We start from the raw sequence: 15,149 nt of genomic DNA on the forward strand, positions 1-15,149 counted from the left end.
GCGCCAGGTGGAAATGGCATGGCAAGCCGTTCCACAGGACTACATCCAGCATCTCTACGATCGTCTCCATGGGAGAATAGCAGCCTGCATTGCTGCGAAAGGTGGATATACACTGTACTAGTGCCGACATTGTGCATGCTCTGTTGCCTGTGTCTATGTGCCTGTGGTTCTGTCAGTGTGATCATGTGATGTATCTGACCCCCAGGAATGTGTCAATAAAGTTTCCCCTTCCTGGGACAATGAATTCACGGTGTTCTTATTTCAATTTCCAGGAGTGTACTTGCACAGCAACTATTTGATTGTCAACGTACACAGAAGCTCCTGAGAACAGAGACACAATGATTCTGTAGATAGTGCAGTTTAAAACCCACTGTGGAACTCGGCACACTTCAGTGATACTGAAAGGCTACGCAAGCATAAGCAAATAAAACATGTGAAAGCCCATAGTAGTACGTGAATCTGTACTCACCTCTGCTGCGTCGGATTATGGAGGTAATCGGATGAAGTATGCACGGACGCTTTTAACCAAGTGGATCTTCATAAATGTTCTCGCACCGAACCACAAATAAACGCGTCTGATAAACGTGGTACTAACAAAGCGAACTGACGTCTGCCATTGTGGTATTCAGTAACAGTGCTTAACAAGTCCACTATTGTCACGTATGGTTGTGCGCGTTTAAAGTACAAAAATTTTAAAGACTGAATAAATAACCTGTGCCCTACAAGAACGCTAAACTACCGTTTGTCGTAGACAGTTTTATAATATGATTCGCTAAGAGCTGAACAACGTGCAACAGGCTAACAGTAATCCTGTAGTGGATGTCATGCGGTGCTCTGACCAGTGACAGTGTTGCCAACGTAAAACAAGGAAACGTGTTCTCACTTTGAAATGAACGAACAGTAGTAACTGCGTATAAACTACATTAAACAACTGACAAGACAAATATGCTAAGCAAAACTCTTTACAGTGCCGTATAGTGGATAACAAATGTTCTGTCTCTGTGATGCTGCACTTAATTTGTTTCGTATAAACGATGCTGAGGTGAAAAGCAGAAGCGCAGCCCGCGACATATCGTGCTAACCTTGGTACCAGCAGCAGGCATTTGTTCCTATGAAGCAGTTGGTGTGGCGGCAGAGCCGCAACAGAACAGATGATAGGAGCCGCCGACCGTGTGATGTGAGCTCCGTATCAATTGCATAGAGAGTCGTATGAAATGAAATTTACAATTAAGACTTCAACGCTGACGTGTACCACACTAATGTAAAGTTTAAGAACTTTACTACAGTTTGTAAACTGTTGAGCCAAAAATAGCTCGGACTTGAAAACAATCAGTACAATAGTATTGATAAAATAATTAAAGCAAAACAATTTTGTGTGTAATTCTATTACGTAGCGGTTGTAAATTTGAAGCAAACCTTATGTTAAAACTGGATGGAAATTTTATCCCTCGCGGAGTTTTTTCCCGTTGGGAGGAATGGAAACAAAGTATAATGCCACGTAAACACAACTATTCACTTCTGCCTCAGTCAAATGTAAATATTGAAAAAAGTTCTCATGCAATCCTGAAAACTAAGCCTTACAATAATGACAGTGTATTGATCAGTGCGCAAGTAAACTTCATTTGGTTATTATACAACTAAAGCAAATGAGAATATTTCTGAAAATAATTTGCCATCAGAAAATCATACATAACCAATACATTAAAAAAAGAGTAAAATTATTTTGAAAAATATTTAAACGAACAATTAAGTACTAGCTGGTAACTGTTGAATGCATAAAGTATGTTCTGTTCATCATATAACTTCATTCATTCATTGGGCTTACAACACATTATGTATCCTCACTATCTGTGAAAGACGTTCATGCCTTGCCCCCAAAGTGATTTCAAAAACGTATTTATAGAAGTCTACTAATACTGTAATTTATAGTACCTAAAACTGTTTTGTTTTTTTATATAAAGAAATGTTTTGTAATTAAAATCGTTTGCATAGACACTTGCTATGCGAGCGAAGCGGCAAATGGAAAATACATAGTGACGGTGAAGAAATAAGCGATCGTTACGTACTTCATCTATCCTCGCCTGATGGTGGCGTTTTCTCTGTCGGATACTACAGAGGGTAAGCATCTGCTCCTGTGGTCCTTTGTATTTAGTTAAACATACGATATTAAGGGAAATATGTGAATCGCGTTTATTTAGAAAAAGCACACCTCTTCAGTCCTGTGATAACAACTAGGATTATGTACGAATATTTCTGTCACTGTTCACAGCCAGTAAATAAAATACAACTGAAGAATTGTTGGAGGGTAGAACCACCGGATATATTACGTGTCTTTCGTTACTTACTTGAATATCTCCAGGTCGAACCACTCAGAGATCAAATTGCCGATCATTTCTTTTCATTTGTTGCGTGTATCTTTACATAAGAATAGTATTAAGCTGATCGGTCCATTAACGTGGAACAATGACACAGGTTGTCGTTTCAGTGGACTGGTGGTGTTCTGCTTCACGATATTATTCCATGGTGATGTAAACAGATGCTTAATTTCCATCGGTTATCAGAAATACACCACTGGCCATTAAAATTGCTACACCAAGAAAAATGCAGATGATAAACGGGTATTCATTGGACAAATATATAATACTAGATCTGACATGCGATTATATTTTCACGCAATTTGGGTGCATAGATCCTGAGAAATCAGTACCCAGAACAACCACCTCTGGCCGTAACAACGGCCTTGATACGCCTGGGCATTGAGTCAAACAGAGCTTGGATGGCGTGTACAGGTACAGCTGCCCATGTAGCTTCAACACGATACCACAGTTCCTCAAGAGCAGTGACTGGCGTATTGTGGCGAGCCAGTTGCTCGGCCACCATTGACCAGACGTTTTCAATCGGTGAGAGATCTGGAGAATGTGCTGGCCAGGCAGCAGTCGAACATTTTCTGTACCCAGAAACGCCCGTACAGGACCTGCAACAAGCTGTCGTGCATTATAATGCTGAAATGTAGGGTTTCGTAAGGATCGAATGAAGGGTAGAGCCACGGGTGGTAACTCATCTGAAATGTAACGTCCACTGTTCAAAGTGCCGTCAATGCGAACAATAGGTGACAGAGGCGTGTAACCAATGGCACCCCATACCATCATGCCGGGTGATACGCCAGTATGGCGACGACGAATACACGCTTCCAATGTGCGTTCACTGTGATGTCGCGAAACACGGATGCGGCCATCATGATGGTGTAAACAGAACCTGGATCCACCCGAAAAAATGAAATTTTGCCATTCGTGCACCAAGGTTCGTCGTTGAGCACACCATCGCAGGCGCTCCTGTCTGTGATGCAGCGTCAGGAATAACCGCAGCCATGGTCTCCGAGCTGATAGTCCATGCTGCTGCAAACGTCGTCGAACTGTTCGTGCAGATGGTTGTCTTGCAAACATCCCCATCTATTGACTCAGGGTTCGGGACGTGGCTGCACCATCCGTTACAGTCATGCGGGTAAGCTGCCTGTCATCTCGACTGCTAGTGATACGAGGCCGTTGGGATCCAGCACGGCGTTCTGTATTACCCTCCTGAACCCACCGATTCCATATTCTGCTAACAGCCATTGAATCTCGACCAACGCGAGCAGCAATGTCGCGATACGATAAACCGCAATCGCTACAGGCTACAGTCTGACCTTTATCAAAGTCGGAAATGTGATGGTACGCATTTCTCCTCCAGAGACGAGGCATCACAACATCTCACCAGGCAACGCTGGTTGACTGTTTGTGTATGAGAAATCGGTTGGAAACTTTCCTCATGTCAGCACGTTGTAGGTGTCGCCACCGGCGCCAGCTTTGTGTGAATGCTCGGAAAAGCTAATCATTTGCATATCACAGCATCTGTCGGTTAAATTTAGCGTCTGTAGCACGTCATTTTTGTGGTGTAGCCATTTTAATGGCCAGTAGTGTAATTCATTTTCTCACATTTTTTGCTTACGTTTGTCGTCTATGGTTTCCTCGCGCCCGACGCGGCCGGGTACAACAGCCAATAAGTTTCTTACCGTGACATACTGGGAAAACTATGCTTACCAGTTCTCTCCCAGGATATTCTCATTCACTAAAAATTCAGAGAGAGGTGTGGGCTTCGTCACTACTCGGACGTCGCAAGTCATGGGATACCTCCTAAAATTGTGTCGGATCTCCTTCCGCCTGACGAAATGCAGCTATTGGGTGTGACATGGACTGAACACGATGTTCGAAGTCCCCTGCAGAAATAATTAGCCATGCTGCCTCTATAGACGCCCATAATTGCGGGAGTGTTGCCAGTGCAGGATTTTACGCACGAACTGATCTGTCTATATGTCCCCTAAATGGGATTCGCGTCAGGTGATCTGGGCAATCGAATCATTCGATCGAATTGTCCAGAATGTTCTTCAAACGAGTCACGAATAGTTGTGGCCCAATAACGTGGCGCATTGTAATACATAGAAATTTGACCGTTATTTGGGACCTCGAAGTCCGTCAGTGGCTGCTGATGTGCAAGTAGCCAAACATGTCCATTTCCAGCCACTGATAGGTTCAATTGGTCCTGAGGACCCAGTCCGTCCCATGTAAACACAGCCTGCACCGTTACACCAGCTTGCACAACGCCTTGTTGACAACTTGGGTGTGTGGGGCCTGTGCCATAGTCGAATCCTACCATCAGCTCTTATCAACTGAAATTGGGACTCATCCGACCACGACACAGTTGTCCAGTCATCTAGAATCCAACTCAAATGGTCTCGAGTCCAGGAGAGGCGCTGCAGGCGATGTTGTGCTGTCAGAATAGGCACCCGCATCGGCCGTCTGCTGGTGTAATCCATTAACTCCAAATTTCGCCGCACTGTGTCTAGCGGATACATTCGTCGTGCGTCCCACATTGATTTCTGCGCTTATTTCACGCGATGTTGGTTGTCTGTTAGCACTGACAACTGTAAGCAAATAGTGCTGCTCCCTGTCGTTATGTGAAGGCTGTCGCCATTGCATTTTGCGTGATGAGAGGTAATGCCTGAAATGTGGTGTTCTCGGCACACTCTTGACCCCCCCTGCGGGTCCGGGGTAAGAATAGGCCCGAGGTATTCCTGCCTGTCGTAAGAGGCGACTAAAGGGAGTCCCTCCCCCTCAAGGGGGTAGTTAGCGCCTGCGTCCGGAGACGGACGGTTCCACGACCTCTATTTGCGGTCATTTTGCTTTTTCACTTTTCGTTTCTTCCTTTCTTTGGTTGGTTCCTTTCTTTGCTCTTCTCCACCTCACTGTTTTCCTTACTCTTTCCCCTGCATAATCTCCTTGCCTTCTTCTCCTTGCCTTCTTCTCCTTGCCTTCTTCTCCTTGCCTTCTTCTCCTTGCCTTCTTCTCCTTGCCTTCTTCTCCTTGCCTTCTTCTCCTTGCCTTCTTCTCCTTGCCTCCTTCTCCTTGCCTCCTTCTCCTTGCCTCCTTCTCCTTGCCTCCTTCTCCTTGCCTCCTTCTCCTTGCCTCCTTCTCCTTGCCTCCTTCTCCTTGCCTCCTTCTCCTTGCCTCCTTCTCCTTGCCTCCTTCTCCTTGCCTCCTTCTCCTTGCCTCCTTCTCCTTGCCTCCTTCTCCTTGCCTCCTTCTCCTTGCCTCCTTCTCCTTGCCTCCTTCTCCTTGCCTCCTTCTCCTTGCCTCCTTCTCCTTGCCTCCTTCTCCTTGCCTCCTTCTCCTTGCCTCCTTCTCCTTGCCTCCTTCTCCTTGCCTCCTTCTCCTTGCCTCCTTCTCCTTGCCTCCTTCTCCTTGCCTCCTTCTCCTTGCCTCCTTCTCCTTGCCTCCTTCTCCTTGCCTCCTTCTCCTTGCCTCCTTCTCCTTGCCTCCTTCTCCTTGCCTCCTTCTCCTTGCCTCCTTCTCCTTGCCTCCTTCTCCTTGCCTCCTTCTCCTTGCCTCCTTCTCCTTGCCTCCTTCTCCTTGCCTCCTTCTCCTTGCCTCCTTCTCCTTGCCTCCTTCTCCTTGCCTCCTTCTCCTTGCCTCCTTCTCCTTGCCTCCTTCTCCTTGCCTCCTTCTCCTTGCCTCCTTCTCCTTGCCTCCTTCTCCTTGCCTCCTTCTCCTTGCCTCCTTCTCCTTGCCTCCTTCTCCTTGCCTCCTTCTCCTTGCCTCCTTCTCCTTGCCTCCTTCTCCTTGCCTCCTTCTCCTTGCCTCCTTCTCCTTGCCTCCTTCTCCTTGCCTCCTTCTCCTTGCCTCCTTCTCCTTGCCTCCTTCTCCTTGCCTCCTTCTCCTTGCCTCCTTCTCCTTGCCTCCTTCTCCTTGCCTCCTTCTCCTTGCCTCCTTCTCCTTGCCTCCTTCTCCTTGCCTCCTTCTCCTTGCCTCCTTCTCCTTGCCTCCTTCTCCTTGCCTCCTTCTCTTCTCTGGTCTCTCTCTCTCTCTCTCTCTCTCTCTCCTTTTTCCTCTTCTTCCTTCCTCCCTATGCGCGCCTGAAGGCCGAACCACGCGTTCGCACGCGTAGCCGGTGACGGGGTAACGCGTAATTCCCCGCCCTGGGTAGACATGTAAGGCACGCGCGTACCCCCTGGTAAAGGCCAGGCCCGGGGAGGGGTGATTGCCTGAGCTGATACCTTCTGACCATGCCGATTGGTCCCTCCGTCTGTTTCTCGGGAGGTGTGACCTGAGGTGTAAACATTCACCTAAGGCGGGAGTGCCCTCTGAGAGGGTCCCCACAAGGAAGGAGCGCGCCATCGGAGACGCTGGCAATCATGGGGGATTTCTCCGCAATGGATTTCACTCCATCTCTCTCGACTTCTGCCCAAAAACGGAAACGTGACCAGCTACCAGTGACAAAAGTACTACCGCCTGCCCCGCAGTTCCTCGTCGTTTCTCGATCTGAGGACGGAAAGGATTTTTCCTCTGTCAACCCTTTCGTTATCCAGAAGGGCGTCGATGCCATAGCCGGATCCGTCAAATCCTGTACCAGGTTGCGTAACGGTACCTTATTACTCGAAACTGAGAGCGCCTTTCAGGCACAAAAACTGCTTCGGGCCACACTCCTGTACACATTCCCTGTCCGGGTGGAGGCTCACCGAACTTTGAATTCGTCTCGTGGTGTGGTCTACACTAGATCCCTCGACGGTTTGACTGACGAGGAGATTCAATCTTTCCTCGCTGAGCAGGGCGTGACGGCTGTCCATAGGGTCATGAAAAAGGTCAACAATGACCTTGTACCGACCTGGACACTTTTTTGACCTTAGATAGTGTTCAGCTGCCATCGCGCATCAAAGCGGGCTACGAGGTTATTTCTGTTCGCCCCTATGTCCCGACACCTACGCGCTGCTACCAGTGTCCGCGGTACAATCACACTCGCCAGTCTTGTTCCAATGCGGCTAAATGTCACTTGTGGCAGGGATGCCCATGAGGGTGACTGTCCACCTCCGTCTCCTCGTTGTGTGAACTGTCAGGGTGACCATGCTGCATCCTCCCGCGACTGTCCTGTCTATAAGGAAGAACGCTGTATCCAGGAAATTCGGGTCAAAGAGAAAGTGTCCACCTCGGCTGCTCGCAAGCTATTGGCTAGTAGGAAGCCCACGCTGCTCCCAGCGGGGAAATACAGTACTGTCCTCGCCTCTCCTCGGACTACCAGGGAGGTGGCAACCCAGACCTGCGATCTGACCTTCAGCACCACGGTCGTCCGTTCGGCCAGTGCTAAGATCGCGCGGTCGACGTCTCCTCTTCGTCCCATCACCCCACAGACACCAGCCCCTTCATCAGCTTCTGCTAAGACGAAGACCCAGAAGTCAGATGCACGGGCCTTCAAGAAGGAACCGTCCCGTGCAGACTTCCTACGTACCTCGACCTCCCAGCCTTCGTCCGGTACTTCCCCCAAACGACCATCCAAGAAGGCTAATAGGAAGCACAGTTCTCCTTCTCCGCCACGGCGCATTTCTTCTCCTGCGCCACCCAGCGGTTGCCGCCCCAGGCCGTCATCCCTTTCGCCTGGCCGCACCGCTGGTAGCCGAACATCTGGCCGTTCACCGGCGGAGGAAGCTCCCCCTCCCGGCCATCTTCCCAAGATGGCCGATGAACCTATAGCCCCAATGGACGATGACTGTCCGCCTACTGATAGCGGCGGCAGTGCTCGCTCGAAGCCAGGCCCTCAGCGGCCTTCGAGGCGACCCCTTCTTTCATCTTCCTTTTTTCTTAGAATGGCACTTATTCACTGGAATATTCGCAGCATTCGCTCCAACCGAGAGGACTTGAAGTTGCTGCTTCGCTTGCACCGTCCGCTCGTCGTAGCCCTCCAGGAAACCAAGCTACGCCCATGCGATCAAATTGCCTTGGCACACTACACCTCTGTGCGTTTTGACCTACCCCGTGGTAGGTATCCCAGCTCATGGAGGGGTTATGTTGCTGGTCCGGGATGATATTTACTACGATCCCATCACGTTGCACACCGGCCTGCAGGCAGTTGCCATCCGCATTACTCTCCCCACTTTTACATTTTCCATTTGTACCGTTTACACTCCATCGTCGTCTGCCGTTACCAGGGCAGACATGATGCAACTTATTGCTCAGCTACCTGCACCATTTTTGTTAACTGGAGACTTCAATGCCCACCATCCCCTTTGGGGCTCTCCAGAATCCTGCCCGAGGGGCTCCCTGTTAGCAGACCTTTTCAACCAGCTCAATCTCGTCTGCCTCAATACTGGCGCCCCTACTTTTCTTTCGGATACATCTCACACCTATTCCCATTTAGATCTCTCTATATGTACTCCCCAACTTGCACGCCGGTTCGAGTGGTATGCTCTTTCTGATACATATTCGAGCGACCACTTCCCGTGTGTTATCCATCTCCTGCAGCATACCCCCTCTCCGTGCTCATCTAGTTGGAACATCTCCAAAGCAGACTGGGGGCTCTTCTCTTCAAGGGCGGCCTTTCAGGATCAAACATTCCCAAGCTGCGATAGTCAGGTCGCACACCTCACGGAAGTCATTCTTTCTGCTGCTGAATATTCCATCCCTCACCCTACTTCTTCTCCACGTCGCGTACCGGTCCCCTGGTGGACCGCAGCATGTAGAGACGCTCTACGTGCTCGTCGACGTGCTTTACGCGCCTTTAAACGCCACCCTACAGTGGCGAATTGTGTCAATTATAAACGATTACGTGCACAGTGTCGTCGTATTATTCAAGAAAGCAAGAAAGCCAGCTGGGCTGCTTTCACAAGCACCTTCAACAGTTTTACTCCTTCTTCTGTTGTCTGGGGTAGCCTGCACCGGCTATCTGGCACTAAGGTCCACTCACCAGTTTCTGGCTTGACGGTCGCGAATGACGTCCTTGTGGCCCCTGAGGCTGTCTCCAATGCCTTCGGCCGCTTTTTCGCAGAGGTTTCGAGCTCCGCTCATTACCACCCTGCCTTCCTCCCCCGCAAACAGGCAGAGGAGGCTAGGCCACCTAACGTCCGCTCCTCGAATCGTGCAAGTTATAATGCCCCTTTCACCATGCGGGAACTCGAAACCGCACTTGGCCGATCACGGTCCTCCGCTCCAGGGCCTGATTCTATTCATATTCAGATGCTGAAGAACCTTTCTCCTGCGGGTAAAGGTTTTCTTCTTCGTACTTACAATCGCATCTGGATTGAGGGACATGTTCCCGCATGCTGGCGCGAGTCTATTGTTGTCCCGATTCCTAAGCCGCGGAAGGACAAGCACTTGCCCTCCAGTTATCGACCCATCTCGCTTACCAGCTGTGTCTGTAAAGTGATGGAGCGAATGGTTAACTCTCGATTGGTTTGGCTGCTCGAGTCTCGACGCCTACTTACCAATGTACAATGTGGATTTCGTAGGCGCCGGTCTGCTGTTGACCATCTGGTTACCTTGTCGACCTTCATTATGAATAACTTCTTGCGGAAGCGCCCGACCGCGGCTGTGTTCTTTGATTTGGAGAAGGCTTACGACACCTGTTGGAGGGCGGGCATTCTCCGCACCATGCATACATGGGGTCTTCGCGGTCGCCTCCCTCTTTTTATTCGTTCCTTTTTAATGGATCGACAGTTCAGGGTACGTGTGGGTTCTGTCCTGTCACACCTTTCGCCAGGAGAAAGGGGTACCACAGGGCTCAGTTTTGAGCGTCGCTCTCTTTGCCATAGCGATCAATCCAATAATGGATTGCCTCCCAGCTGATGCATCAGGCTCTCTTTTCGTGGACGATTTTACCATCCATTGCAGCGCGCAGCGTACATGTTTCCTGGAGCGCTGTCCTCAGCGTTCTCTTGACCATCTTTACTCCTGGAGTGTCGCCAATGGCTTCCGTTTTTCTGCCGAGAAGACGGTCTGTATTAACTTCTGGCGCTACAAAGAATTTCTCCCACCGTCTTTACGACTTGGTCCCGTTGCTCTCCCATTCGTGGAGACAACAAAATTTTTAGGTCTTACATTTGACAGGAAACTTAGTTGGTCTCCACATGTGTCTTATTTGGCTGCCCGTTGTACCCGTTCTCTCAATGTCCTCCGTGTTCTCAGTGGTATGTCGTGGGGAGCGGATCGATCCGTCCTCCTTCGCCTATACCGGTCGATCGTCCGCTCCAAGCTGGATTATGGGAGCTTCGTATACTCCTCTGCACGGCCATCCATCTTACGCCGCCTCAACTCCATACAACATCGGGGTTTACGACTTGCGATCGGAGCGTTTTATACTAGTCCCGTCGAGAGTCTTCATGCTGACGCTGGTGAGTTGCCACTCACCTACCGGCGCGATATACTGCTTTGTCGGTATGCCTGTCGGCTACTGGCAATGCCTGACCACCCATCTTATCGTTCCTTTTTTGATGACTCTCTCGACAGTCAATACGGGTTGTATGTCTCCGCCCTGCTACACCCTGGAGATCGCTTTCGTCGCCTCCTTCAACACCTTCATTTTTCACTCCCTGCCACCTTTCGAGTGGGCGAGAGCCACACGCCACCTTGGCTCCAGGCTCAGGTTCACGTCCACCTTGACCTCTGCTCGCTCCCGAAGGAGGTTACCCCCGATTCAGTCTACCACACCCGTTTTGTCGAACTTCGTTCGAAGTTCATTAATATGACCTTCATTTATACAGATGGCTCTAAGACCAATGACGGGGTCAGGTGTTCTTTTATTGTCGGGGCACAAAGTTTCCAATATCGGCTCCATGGCCATTGTTCGGTCTTCACAGCTGAGCTCTTTGCCCTCTACCAGGCTGTTCTTTACATCTGGCGCCACCGACATTCTGCATATGTCATCTGCTCCGATTCCCTGAGCGCTATCCAGAGCCTCGGTGATCTGTACCCGGTTCACCCTTTCGTGCACCGGATCCAACGCTCTCTTCAGCAGCTGGTGGACGTCGGTTCTCCAGTTAGCTTTATGTGGATTCCTGGCCATGTCGGTATCCCTGGGAATGAAGCTGCAGATGCCGCGGCCAAGGCTGCGGTCCTCCAGCCTCGGACAGCTTCTTGTGGTGTCCCTTCGTCAGATTGTAGCAGGGTAATTTGTCGGCGCATTGTCTCGCTGTGGCATGCCGATTGGGCTGCACTTTCAGACAACAAGCTTCGGGCCTTGAAAGCTCTACCCGTGGCTTGGACGTCCTCCTCACGCCCTTCTCGGTGGGAGGAGGTAGTTTTGGCCCGGTTACGAATTGGACACTGCCGGTTCAGCCATCGCCATCTGCTGACTGCTGCGCCGGCGCCGTTCTGCCCATGTGGGCAATTGCTGACGGTCCGCCACATTTTAACGTCGTGTCCGAATTTTAACACCCTACGTCTCGATATTGGCCTGCCATGTACTGCAGAAGCCATTTTAGCGGATGACCCACGAGCAGCTGCTCGCGTTCTTCATTTTATCAATTTGACAACCCTCTCTAAGGACATTTAATTATGCTGTTTTCTTTTTTTAATCCTATGCCTGTCAGTCTGTCTTTTATCGTGTTTTCCGTTTCGTTGCTGTTTTAAACTTGTGACTCGCGGTGCATTCCTAAAGTAGTCAGGGCGCTAATGACCGTTGACGTTGTGCGCCCTAAAACCACAAAAAAAACCACTCTTGACACCGTGGATCGCGGAATATTGAATTTCCTAACGCTTTCCGGAATGGATTTCCCAAGCGCCTAACTCAAATTACGCTTCAGTGTCAGTTAATTCCCGTCGTGTGAGCATTATGAAATCGGAAACATTTTCACATGAATCACCTGGCTACAAGTGACAGCTCCATCGATGCACTGTCCTTTTATACTTCATGTACGCGATACTACATCCACCTCTATATGTTCGTATTGCTATCCATGACTCTTTTTACCTCAATGTACCTTATCAATGGCAATGCATTACTATGCTTTTCACAGTAGTGTACCCGCATTCCTATTTTCTTATTCGTTACCCCCCAGGGGGTCCACAACTCTTTTGTGGATACGTGCGTGGCGAGCACGGGGCCCCGAGCATTGCAGCCTTCCCTCTCTCCAGGGCTGCATTTCCTCTGCCTTCCCCTCCTTCCCCTCCTTTCCCCTCCTTGCTCCCTTCCCCTCGCCCTGTCCTCTCCCTCTCTTGGTGTCCTTGCTTATGTTGGCCCCCGCTATCCTCCTGGTTCTGTTGGTTTTCCAATTCGGCTTTGTTGCATAATCATCTCCTCCTTTTGGCATTCCTTGGTCCCTCTCTGGGGTTTGACCTCCATTACAAAATTTCTCCTCCATTGTGTGAGCCATTTGGGAAGAGCACCTTACCTAGTGTCTCCGACGTGCGCCCTCCTAGTACATTCCACCTTTTCTTTCACGTTGTGGTCTGATGCTAGGGTGCATAGCCAGCACGGTAGCCAGCCCGTGTGGTGGGGTCGCTATGTACCATTTTCGTTGAGCCCCCTGAACCCACAGAGATCACACTTCCGATACCTGAGCTGTTACCACCTCATGCATGCCTTGGAGTGGTTGCTCGTCATCCTGGAGCATTGGAACTCCCGGCAATGGCCGCCGTGCCAGACGGCCCTTGCTGTGGTTGGGTGCCGCCTGTGAGGAGAGCCCCTGATCAGAGTGGGCGGACGCTATGCAAATGAAACACATACGGGTCCAGAACTCGGGCCGATTTTCTGTGGCCGTCTCTCTGCGTGGTACTGATTCCTCAAGTGCTGCTTCTCTTGCCCCTTTGGCCTTCCCTTCCATGGCTACCCCCTGGGAAGAGGGTCAGGTCCGTCGGCGAGGGGCAAAACCTTTTCCCCGTTATCTAGTTTGCACCAGGACTGATGGAGATACTTTCACCAATACCAAACCTTTATTCTTTGTGGAACACATTGAAGACAAGTTTGGCGAAGTGGACTCCCTGAGCAAGATGCGGTCGGGTTCGTTGCTGATTAAAAGTACTTCAGCTGCCCAATCTGCGGCCCTTCGTGCCTGTACCCATCTTGGCACAATTCCTGTGTCTATTACCCCTCACCAGTCTCTAAATATGGTACAAGGTGTGATTTTCCACAGGGACCTCATCCTTCAAACTGATGAGGAACTTGGGGACAATCTCGCACGGCGGGGTGTTCACTTTGTTCGGCGTGTTCAGAAGGGTCCTAAAGATAACCGTATTGATACTGGTGCCTTTATCCTGGCCTTTGAAGGGGATACCCTTCCTGAGAAAGTTAAGATTATGGTCTATCGCTGTGATGTGAAGCCGTACATCCCACCTCCTATGCGGTGTTTTAAGTGCTGGCGTTTTGGCCACATTTCTTCTCGCTGTTCCCAGGACCCTCTCTGTGGTGACTGTTGACGTCCACTCCATGAGGGGAGTCCCTGTGTTCCCCCTCCTGTATGTGTAAATTGTCATGGTAGTCATTCTCCACGTTCACCAGATTGCCCAGTATATAAGAAAGAAAAAAAGATAAGAGTATAAGTCCCTCGATCGTTTAAGCTACACAGAGGCCCGTACGAAATATGCACGACTGCACCCTGTGTCCATGTCATAAAGTTACGCCTTGGTTACATCTACAACCCTTCCTCCCCCTTCCTTACCCCCATCGCGGACCCCTCTCCTCCCCCCACCCCTGTGGCTCCCACACCTTCTCCTCTGGGCGCTGCTCCCCCTCCCCAGCCGGAGAAGTGTCCCACTCCTTCGGCGTCTGCCGGTCAAGGGCACCTCTCCGGGATGCTCCTTCCCGGCACCTTCCAGGCCAAAGGTCTGCTGCCGCGCGACGACCACGAGGGCCGCGGTCTGTCGGCCCCCAGGTCGCCTGGTATCTTTCTGTTCCTGATCTTGCTGCAGCTGGCTCCTTTATGCCACACAGCCCTCCTCGATCTCAGCCTGAAAAGTAGTAGTCCCGGGACAAAGAGCCTCTGGTGTTACCGGAGGTCCCTTTCCCGACTTCACAACCGGATTCTGACCTGTCGTTCATGGATGTCGCCCCCCTCCTTGTCGGTGACCGGTGGGGACCCGGCTGTATGACTGGATTTAGCGTGTTCAGCCCCCATTTAAACCATCGATCTGTGGTTCTCCAATGGAATTGTAATGGCTACTATCGACACCTTCCGGAATTGAAATCCCTTCTTTCGTCCTACTCTGCAGCTCGTGTGGTTCTCCAGGAATCTCATTTTACTGATGCTCACTCACCGACCCTCCGTGGGTTCCGTGTTTTCTGTCGAAATCGGGTCGGACCCCTGCGGGCTTCTGGTGGCGTTTGTATGTTGGTCTGTACAGACATTGCAAACTGTGACCGCAAAGTGGACCCTAACAGCAACCGCTTCCAATGTAGTTTGAAGAGGAATCCATGTGCTAGCAATCTTTATCTCCCTCCTGACAGGACTCTTACGCCTGCTGCCTTAACTGCCCTTCTTCAGCAACTTCCTCCTCCCTTCCTCCTCCTTGGGGATTTTAATGCTCATCATCCCTTGTGGGGCAGTGCCTTTCCATCTAGACGAGGTCTTCTTATAGACCAATTTATTGCAGACCACGACCTGTGCGTTCTTAATGATGGCTCCCCTACTTATTTCAATGCCGGTCATTGTACCTTTTCTGCCATTGATCTTTCTCTTTCTTCTCCCTCTCTCCTCCCTTCTACACTGGTCGCCACACGACGACCTTTGTGATAGTGACCATTTCCCGTTGATTATCCCTTCCCGCTCCCTGATGGACAGGTTACATCGTTGGTCTTCCCGACGCGCCGATTTCTCCCTCTTTGTCGGGTTGTATTGATGACGTCCTACGTGGCGTGTC

The 15,149-nt window shown here is 50.4% G+C and overlaps 1 protein-coding gene across 1 annotated transcript in view; it reads right to left on the reverse strand.

Moving 5' to 3' along the window:
• LOC126234133 (uncharacterized) overlaps positions 1-15,149 on the reverse strand; it is an 89,938-nt gene that overhangs the window by 9,952 nt on the left and 64,837 nt on the right. Inside the window, exon 4 of the mRNA XM_049942908.1 lies at positions 5,331-6,341. Within this exon, the coding sequence (XP_049798865.1) occupies positions 5,331-6,341 (1,011 nt within the window). The remainder of the gene's footprint in view (positions 1-5,330; positions 6,342-15,149) is intronic.

Source organism: Schistocerca nitens, chromosome 1 (genome assembly GCF_023898315.1).
Source record: "Schistocerca nitens isolate TAMUIC-IGC-003100 chromosome 1, iqSchNite1.1, whole genome shotgun sequence".
NCBI lineage: Eukaryota > Metazoa > Arthropoda > Insecta > Orthoptera > Acrididae > Schistocerca > Schistocerca nitens.